At 40.6% G+C, this 10,266-nt stretch overlaps 1 protein-coding gene across 8 annotated transcripts in view; it reads left to right on the forward strand.

The window, feature by feature from the left end:
- The window catches only part of FSTL4 (follistatin like 4), a 217,575-nt gene extending 208,462 nt beyond the window's left edge, over positions 1-9,113 (forward strand). For 7 of the 8 annotated variants that reach the window (XM_069028746.1, XM_069028748.1, XM_069028747.1 and 4 more), the window contains 2 exons: positions 2,509-2,618; positions 5,820-9,113. In XM_069028746.1, the coding sequence (XP_068884847.1) occupies positions 2,509-2,618; positions 5,820-6,522 (813 nt within the window). In that variant the 3' untranslated portion in view covers positions 6,523-9,113. The remainder of the gene's footprint in view (positions 1-2,508; positions 2,619-5,819) is intronic. The other variant, XM_069028753.1, reaches the window with a different exon arrangement.
- The last annotated feature ends 1,153 nt before the right edge of the window (positions 9,114-10,266 follow it).

A 10,266-nucleotide genomic window follows, 5' to 3' on the forward strand; every position in this document is an offset into this window, starting at 1 on the left:
CCAGAGAAGGGCAAGAGAGCTGGGGAAGGGTCTGGAGCACAAGTCTGATGAGGAGCAGCTGAGGGAACTCAGGGGAGACCTTATCAGTCTCTACAGTACCCTGAAGGGAGGTTGGAGCCAGGTAGAAGTCAGTCTCTTCTCCCACGTAACAAGTTATAGGACAAGAGGAAATGACCAAAAGTTATGCCAGGGGAGGTTTAGGTTGGTATTAGGAAAAATTTCTTCACTGATAACTTTGTCAAGCCCTGGAACAGGATGCCAAGGGCAGTGGTGGAGTCACTGTCCCTGGAAGGATTGAAAAGACATGTAGATGTGGCACTTGGGGACGTAGTTCAGGAGTGGGCTTGGCAGTGCTGGGGAAATAGTTGGACTCAATGATCTTTGTAGGCTTTTCTATCCTTAACAGTTGTGTGATTCTGTGATTCTCTCACAGTAAAATGTAAAAAGGGGCTCTCTAGGGTATGAAAAAAACCCCAAACCATCAGAATTAAAACCTGGGGGACAAACTGTGTTACTGAGTGTTAGTAATTCCGCTGCAGGGGTGCCAGTGGTATCCCTGGAGCTCCTCAGCACCATCAGACCCACAGTGATATTGGGACACAGCACTGCACATGAGTTTGGACAACTAAATTAGCTTCCGCTTCCAGATGACCTTGGCAGATTTACTCTTCTGTTGACAGTACAGAGAACATGGAGAGTAGTCATCCAGTGGGGCATTTTGCTGCTGCTCTATGTTGTATGACAAAGTTGACATGATTTGATCAATCCAGACATCCCCTTCTCTGGTAGTTGTTTTCTGGAACTTGCTGCCCAACCTTTCTGGAAACAGGTGTCATGTGAATATTCCTTCTGCCAGAAGTGTTTGCTGGTAAGTCTACATTAAAGCATTCCCCAGCAGGCAGAGAAGAAGGGGGGCTGTGCTTTCTGACCTAAAAACCAACAAATTGGAATCTATGTTAGTTGTGGGGCTACCCAAGGCTGCCTCTGGAGATGCTGCCCCATGAAGACCAGATGAGCCATCCCCACCATCCACATGCTCCATCCAGTGCTGCCAGTAATAAAGACTGGACCAGCTACTCATTATGGGCAACTTCAGGAAAAGATGCCAAAACCAGAATGGAGGCAAATAAATGAAGGTTTCCAGGGCAGCAGCACCAGGTTGTCTCACCTGGGGATGCAAATTTCCTGTACAGGGTATGAGGAGACAAAATGGGCCCTCTTTACCCTTTCTGACTTAATTTCTTCCATCCAGCTGTGAGAAGTTTCTGTAATTAAAGGAGAGATGCCCCAAGCATGTCATTATTAGGAAGAACACACCATCTGCACAGTTGGAAACTTGTTAGAAGGCTCCAGGTCTCAGACAGTCCTTTCTGTTATCTTTATGATGTGCAGTTACACACAAAGAGATGAGATTAGCATCAGCAGATCCTTTATTTTTTCTGACTTTCTTTCCCAAAAGGTGGGCAGTGGCTAATTGGGCAAAGTTCCTTCTTAAAACCTGCAGTGTTTGGTTGCACAGATGCAGTAACATTTTTTTTTTTACAAAGATGCTGCTGCAGAAGTTGATCTAAATTTCCACTCATTCTCTGGAAGTCAGGGATATATCAAACTACCTGTGCAACCAACTAATGGGATGCTCTTGTTTGGCCATTACTGACTAGTTGGAAGCAAATATCTGGCCTCTCAAAAGCACTGTGCAAGGGTGGGCATCCTTCTTGAGCAATCTAATTGGAAAAAATCTAAATGGCATGACCAGAACAGCTGTCTGTCTAAACCTTTTAGGGGTTTAGTATATCTTTAATGAATTATGTAGCTGTAAATTCAAAGCAATGACTGCTGCATATTGGAGCAGCAGAAGGTCCTAATGAATGGACTAAAGTCATCTTGGACCCAGCAAACAATTCAAGTGTTTAACATTTTAATTTTTGAAAACTTTTCCTTTCCGGAGCAGTGGAGGAGCTGAGTTCCCCTGTCCATGGAGATGTGTGCTGTGCTGGAGGACAGGACCAGGGGACAGCCAAAGGGCGCTTCTCCACTCCTCCCTGGACTTTATATCGATGGATGAACAGTTTCTCTCCTTCAAAGTGATAATTAACTGCTGTGAGTTAGTGTTTGATCCTTCAGGGTGGTAAATTATCACTGTGTATTTGAGATTAATAAATATTACCATGAGGTAAATGTTTACTTTAGAGAGTGAGGGATAAATTATTATGGTCCTAGTGTTGTCATACGGCTTCAGTTCCTGTTGACTGCTCTTTCTCAAGATGTAAACAACTTATGAAAGTCAAGTTGTGTACTTACCTTACAAATGTCAAGCCCCAAATACTATTTACTAGCACACCTTTTGAAGACAACTACACCAAACAGTGTTTTGAAGTCATTAATCAATTTGAGTCTACTACATCCTGGAAAGAGCCACTCGGTACTGTGCATGTGTCTAATCTGTATTTACCTTTCTGCCTTACTCAGTGCTTATCCTGTGCTCAACCTTGTGTGTATTTATTGTAGGTAATTCCAGAGGCGAGCACAGGGGAGGATCCACGTGTTATCCGCACACCCTTTGAAGGAGTGGATGATTTTTTTATACCACCTACAAATCTTATTATTAATCATGTTAGGTGAGAAATTATTTTAATGAATAATAATGGTGACCATGCTGCTCCTTTCTCATCACCTTAAAGGACTGTACAGATAGGAAGGAAGGAAGGAAGGAAGGAAGGAAGGAAGGAAGGAAGGAAGGAAGGAAGGAAGGAAGGAAGGAAGGAAGGAAGGAAGGAAGGAAGGAAGGAAGGAAGGAAGGAAGGAAGGAAGGAAGGAAGGAAGGAAGGAAGGAAGGAAGGAAGGAATCTTAACTATGTTTATCCCCATGTTCACACATGAAATGATGAAATGGAGAAATGGTTGAGGAAATTGCCAGTAGTTATTCAGCTAATCAATAAAAGAGCAAGAAACAATCCTGGACTTCCCTTAGACCATACACGAGCATTCACATCTCACCTTGGTCAGCCTTCCCTCCTTGCAGCATATGGCACACTGCCCTGGCTTCTTTGTGCCAGGAATTTGATGGCCCAAAAATCACCTTCCTTGCCAGAAAACCATTATGGATCTGGGCAGAAACCCATGTCAAGGATATATTGCTTGAAGTGGTAAAAATATACTCTGCCTGAAGCACAAGATGTGCTTCTTCCCCATGTTTGCAACTTGTTCAAGTATTGGATCTCTGCGTGGGATGTATGGTTGGAGCAGAAAAATTGTATGCACTGCACATTAAAAAAAAAACAAAAACAAAAACAAAAACAAACCTCCATGAACCATCAGTTTTAAATGTTAATGTGATGTAGTGGTTAATGAGGTTGTGTAACTAACATACTAATAACCTGGAGTAATACTGGCTGCTTCCCAGCAGGCAGAGGAAGCCTCCCATTAACATTATCAAAATTGATGATAACTACACAGCAATTTATACTATTCTGTCCATGTTATAACAACTGTTTAACCATCTTCTGTCCTCTATATAGTTTAACTAAGTTAAACACTCAAAAAACATAATGTAACTCCTTACAGTCATCTTGGGTTTCCTGCAGGAAACACCAAGAGAGAGGGGTTACACTTAAATGATTATATGTTGAATCTGTTCCAAAATAAATAACTTTGCCTGCTGAAACACAAAATAATAATGCATGCCTCATGGCTGTCATTTGTAATTTCTCTCTGCTTCATATTTCCAGTTTTCTTTCACAATTTCATTGTGACTAATAGTAGTGCCAGGAGGTAGATGACTCTGCTGAATGTTAAAGCCTGGGCTGAGAAGGTGAGAATTGGATTCAAAGACAGGAAGGTGGAACAGTTACACTTTTTTGTTTATTTAATTGTCCTTTTGCTGCAGTGTGATTAGTTGGCTGAAATAATAAATATAGATTATTGTCTATAGTTTTCCATGTGCAAAGCTGCAAATGCTGTGCTTTATTTGCTATTGGATTTGTTCAGGGCCAGATCGTTGTCTGTTCTCTCTCACCCTCAGCACAGAAAAATAATTTCTTGCAGGCTAATGAGATTCATTGAGATGATGTTCTAAATTCTCCACTCAGAAACAATAAATGGCAGTACCAGCATTTCCCAGGAAGGTGAACATTTAAGTAATTTCTTCCATGAGCCAAGTAATATTTGTATGCAAATATTCCTGCATATGTATTTCAGCTACCTCTTATTTCAGATGGATATCTAGAAATGCATCCATTTTTATTAGTTCCAAGGGTAGACTGTTGTCTATTAAAAACTCTCTTAAGTGCAAGGTTTGCTTTGAGATTTCAGATCATAGATTTCATGCGAGGAATGAGCCTCTTCTGCAACTGTGGGCACATAAAATATATCCTGACCCACTTCTTTAAATGAAAGTTTATGATAAAAAACCATTTCTTAACTTCTTCAGGCATTTGGCCAATTATTAAGGAAGTCTTGGGGAAAAAAAAAGCTGTAAGGGAAGGCACTTTTTAAAGTGTACTTAAAATGCATTCATCCAGGAGAAATACAAGTGTCATATCTGATTTCCACACACACAGTGTACTGCAGATACTTTGTGAAGTCTCTAATGGATGTGAGTATAATGGGGAAATGAAAAGCTTAGCCCAGTGATTTTCATGGGATCACATACTACAGTGGCTCATTCTTTAGAAGTTAAATCATTGCTGAGTGTCTCATTGACAGATGGATTAAGAATAAAGAAATAAACCTAGTGTTTCAAGCAAAATATGTATTATCTGCACACAAGCATGTTGTCCTCCACATTTCACAAGGCAATTTTACATCTTTCGCAGAAGAGATACAACACTAAGCACTCACTTAATTTCCTTCTGTCTACATTGAACGGATGAAAAAATACTCGATGTAAAATTAGTTTTTGTAAGTCAGTGTCAGTGACCTGTGAATCCAGGGGAACACAAACAGGCTGTTTCTAAGGGCTCCCTCTCAAATTAAGCAGAAACCTTTCTCCGCTATTCTTGACCTCTTCTTGTCTTCAGCAAAGGTCAGATGTGCTGCAGCATATATCTTTTACAGAACATTTATTCTCTGCTCACTGTCTTTTGCCCTGTCTTGAGACAGAAAATAAAGACCCCTTATCTTCAGGGCGCCCTGGTTATGTTCCTCAAGAAATGTTTTACACCTTCCCTGGGCTGGCAGAATGGTGTTTGAGAGTCTGGTCTGCACTTCAGCCTTGCCATCTCCTGCAGTGGTTCCCAGGCACCACGGGTACCAAACACACACCACAGCTTCCCTCTGGTGCTGTCAGTTAAGAGATGAGGTTAGACATGGTCTTCATTCAGTGGTTATACATTATATTGTACACAGCCATATTTATTATATAGAGGTACTCTCTGGCTCCAACCTGGCAGCAATATGCTTTATTTTGAATGCTTTTCTATTTTGAGATTGAAGGCTTGACTATATATTGAATTTCATTACTGTAATCTCAGACATATTAAATACAAACCTGGTCAGTGTTAGCCTACTGAACACCCAAACCTTGATATCATTTCTATAGTAAACTGGTCTTCCCAATAAAAGATTTCAGCTTTTAAAGATTCAAACAGCTAAGCACATAGTCGAATTTCCAGGATCAGGTTGCTAATTTGAACTGAAATATATCCCTCATTCTAGGGTGTTTTAGAAGCACTAAAACAAGACATTTCTTAAAAAAGAGACAGCATTATTGCATATGCTTCCAAAACCAACAGAATAAAAGTTTTCCAGTTCTGCTGACCTTGCTCAAGCATGTGACCATGTCTGCAGAGGTGACTTCAGTGTCTTGTTTTCTGTTTCAGGTTTGGCTTCATTTTTAACCAGTCAAAACATGCGGTTCACAAGATTGACCTGGAAACTGTGACTCACATCAAGACCATCAACCTCAAAGCCCACAGCTGCGTGCCACAGGCCATGGCGTACACACACCTGGGTGGCTACTACTTCGTGCAGTGCAGGAGGAACCGCTCGGTGTCCACGTCGCTGCAGCTTGTCATCGACAGTGTCACCGACGCCGTCATCGGCCCCAACGGTGATGTGTCGGGCACACCCCACGTGTCACCCGACGGACAGTACCTGGTCAGTGCGGATGAAGGCAGCGGCAGGATCAGAGTCCAGGCTCTAACTGTCCGAGGGGAAATCAAGTTGATTTATGACTTGAAAACAAACATACGTGTATCTGATCTGACATTTCAACCCTCTTTCACTGAAGGCAATCAGTACTATATATATGCTACTTCACATTTGCAAACAGATGTGCTTTTTGTAGAGCTATCAACAGGGAGGATGAATGTACTGAAGAATTTAAAGGACCCTATCACATCCAAAGACTGGCCCTGGAGCAGCTACAACAGAATTATGAAAGACAGTGGATTATTTGGACAGTATCTCATTACACCAGCTAAAGATTCATTGTTTGTTATAAATGGGAGGCAAAATACATTACGCTGTGAGGTTTCAGGTGTAAGGAGGGGTAACACAGTGGTCTGGGTTGGGGAGGTATGAAAGTGTAGTAGCAGTGGAGCCTTCAGCAGGCAAGGACCAGTTGGACCTTTACACTGCAGCAAATGAGCAGTAGCATTGTACATTTTTACACTGGGAAAACAAAAAGAAAAAGACAAAAAATCCCTGTATAGGCTTCATGGTACAACACTGGTCTACTTGCAAGTTTTATAATATAAGGTATGCTCTGCTAATAGGAAGTGGTTTTGAAGGGATATTTTTCATTTGTGGGTATGATTTGTGGTTATGAGAAAAATGCTGGGAAGCGAATAATACCTCCACTGAGATATCATATAAGCCACGAAACCTAGTGATTCTGTAGAACAAAACAGATTTTGACTTTCCATACTGAGGAGCTTTTATGTTATGTCCAAGCATCAGTTTTCTTCCCTGTATCCCTTGTCTGTTGGCTGCACTGACTACCCCACCCCAGCACAGGGAGACTGCAGCAGCGAGGACTGCAATGAATATTCACCTTTGGAAGATGAGGGGAACTAAACATCAGAACAGTTTTCAACCCAGAGAAACCTAGGAGAGTGATTTAATGAAAACTGATCAGTTTTCTCTGCAGGATGGCTTTGGGAGGATTCGCAGATGTGATTTCACAAGGAGGCATCACAGAAATAGTAACTGTCAGCTCGCTTGCTTCTGCGCTTCATTTTGCTCTTGGTCCTACTGAAGGCAATGGGATGAGTCCCCCCTCTTCCAGTGCATATTTGTGTGATTGTATTTGAGAAATTTGCCATGAAATATCCAGGCCATTACCCATCCAGGCCTGGATAGAAGCCAGAAAATACTGACGGGGGGTCAGAGTTTATGTAAACAATTTTATTGAGAAGGTGGCATTAGTCTTTCAACAGCTCCTGAGTATGGTCAGTTTGGGCACAGTATGCAAAATCTACTATTTGGAGGCAGAGAATTAGTTATGGTTATTCCCATAGAAGACAGCAACACTTCTAGAAATCATTGGTTACTCTCATTAAATATTTAGGAGCACTGAAATCACTTGTTTTTTCTTAAAATAACAGAGGTTATTTTTAATAGAAAACTCACTCATTTTCTAGTCATAGCCTTAATTTGCCTATTTCTTTTCAGAAATACCAGGAAACAATTTTTCTTTGTGTTTTTTTTTCCCCTTTCTGTTTATAGTACACTTGTTTATAGTCAATTATCTTTTAGTTATGAGCAAAGACATTCATGTAAAAGCAGCTGAATTATCCAAGAGTGCAACAGCTGGCATTGAGAAATTTCAGTCAAGTTCCCATAAAAACATACAGCCATTTATTTGCACACTTGGAAGATATAAACACTTTTCTAGTTGCCTTGTTCTAACTTTCTTTTTCCATCACCATGAAGTAATGAAGGCAAAAGCAGCTGTGACAGCAGAGCCAGGGAAGTGGTGCCATCCGAGCAGTTGTAACCACCACTTGAAAAATGGGGTCTTGAGGTGGGTGAAAGCTCTCTGCAGGTAAATATCAGTAGCACTGGAGCCACCCATTGGCCTCCGGAAAGACCCAGCGTGGTTTGCCGAGGACCTTGTTGCCCAGAGTCTGTAGAAAGCTGCCCTTGAACACATACAGTGATAGGTAGTAGTGTTGTAATCATTTTCCTCCACAGATACTTTAAGTCACCCATTTCACAATGGACACAGAGGGATTTTAAGCAAGAAGAATTCAGAATAACACTGACAATCTTTGCTTTAAATGTTTATCAGAAGAGCAGCATTTTAGCATGGCTGTAGACCTGAGGTATTTTAAACCATTTCAGTTCTATAGAGAATATAAAAATCTGTTCCGACAGACGAAGGAGGGGAGCTGAATCCTATGAATTCATTAAACGTGAAGTCCTTGAAATTGTCCTTCAACACCCATATGCTGAATCCTACATTTCTTTCACTTATGAGCCATAGGGGTTAGAAGAGACTCTTCCATCATTGCAACACAGACATGTGAAACAGATGGGCATAGCCTTCCTTTAGCAATGCATGGTGTCCATGATTTTGTACTCATCCCATTAGGAAACATATTCCATGTCAAAGAAAGGAGAAGACCAGCTTTGTAAGTACCTTTAAATATGCACAGCTCCTTTCTTGAACAAAGCTGTATCCATACATTGCAGCCATCCTAGATGTGTTTTACCAAGGCCAAACACTGCTTTCGTGTTACCTTTTATGACTTCTTGAGTATTTTATTATGGTAAGTTTTCCCTGTAGAGACGTTCATTGTGTCATAGATCAAGCAAATATTACTTTTTTAAGAATATTTAAAAAAAAAAACCCTGTATATATCTGTTCAGGTAAATATTCTTGAGGCTGGTTTATATATAGGCTGTGAAAGATGTGTAACAGACCTCACTTTTTCCTGTTTGTCGCAAAATATTGGAATAGCGTTCACTTGAAAAAATCCCACTTGGACCTTCCAAAGATGTTCCCTTTGTTCCCTTTCCTGCCCAATTTCTGGTGATGTGTTTTTCTAAATTATCCTAATGGTTATATATCATACTTAGAAAATGAAGTATAATTTAGATTGTCCACACTACTTGTGAACAGTTCCAATGACAGTCAGATCTGACATTAAAGTGCTGCACATTTGTTACTCTGATTTTATTTTTTTTTATGACACTGAAATTTTATATACACTCAAAAAAATGTTTAAACTGATATTTGCCTTTCAACTCTGTCAAAAAGAGACTATATTTCCTTGTGGGCAGTTTCTTCCCCAATCATTTTGGTTTTTCACCAATTCACACTTAATTCCTAGTTAATAAATTATTAATTAATCATGATGATTAATTGAAATTTATCTAAATGGAATTAATGACCTTTTCATTATCCTATACACTCATATGTCAGGGTGTTCTGACACTAGAATCATGGGAAAAATAAGTCTCCAATGCAAAGATCAGATGCATTTGCCATTCATCACTGGGGTTAAACAGCAGTATGATAGAAATAATTCCCTCAATATTTTCACTTTCTGAATGGAAGTGCTGTTCGGAAACCAACCACTTTTAAACTGGAAACAAAACTCACAAGTCCCTTCTTTGGAATCTGTGAAAGTTAATGTATTCTTATCATTAAATACTTAATTTTTTTATACCACTAAAAAAAATCAACTAAAGTACCAAAGTATTTTGGTGGGCTTGTCTGCAGGATGGGTGGGAGATAGGAACTGGCAGTGTGGGTCAGTCCCCCCTGCAAAAGAGCCTTCATGAGAGGCTGTTGAAGGCCTTGGCCCATTTTGCTGGATTGACCTCCATGAACACAGCTTTGCCCAAGAGGAACACCAGTCCTGATGACCTGTTGACAGGTACTTACTTACTTGATTTATACCATGATTAGGTCTTAATTGCCAGAGTGCCTGGCAGTGTGCTGGGTGCTGTGTAAAACAGATAAAAAGGTCAAGATCTCAATTCTGTATGGAGATTAATGGCTAATTCCCTGTGTGACCCTACAGCAGGTCAACAAAATGAACAGGAACACAGGAGCAGAGGCTGGGGAGACATGTGTGCAATAACCTATTCATAAAAGATGTGGGCATGCCATAATGCCTTTGTATTTTTTTCCCTAAGATCCCCTTTGTCCCTCCCTGTACCGGGCTTTGTGACCATCTCTCGGGTAACAGGTATAGCTGTTACCCTTCATTGAGCCCCTAGGACCCAGAGATTTCCCCATCTGCCATGTACCCTTATGATTCACCACCTCATCCTCAGATAATTGTTTTCTTAGAAAACCTGGGGGTAAATCCT

The sequence above is a fragment of the Aphelocoma coerulescens genome, chromosome 13, assembly GCF_041296385.1.
Source record: "Aphelocoma coerulescens isolate FSJ_1873_10779 chromosome 13, UR_Acoe_1.0, whole genome shotgun sequence".
Lineage (NCBI taxonomy): Eukaryota > Metazoa > Chordata > Aves > Passeriformes > Corvidae > Aphelocoma > Aphelocoma coerulescens.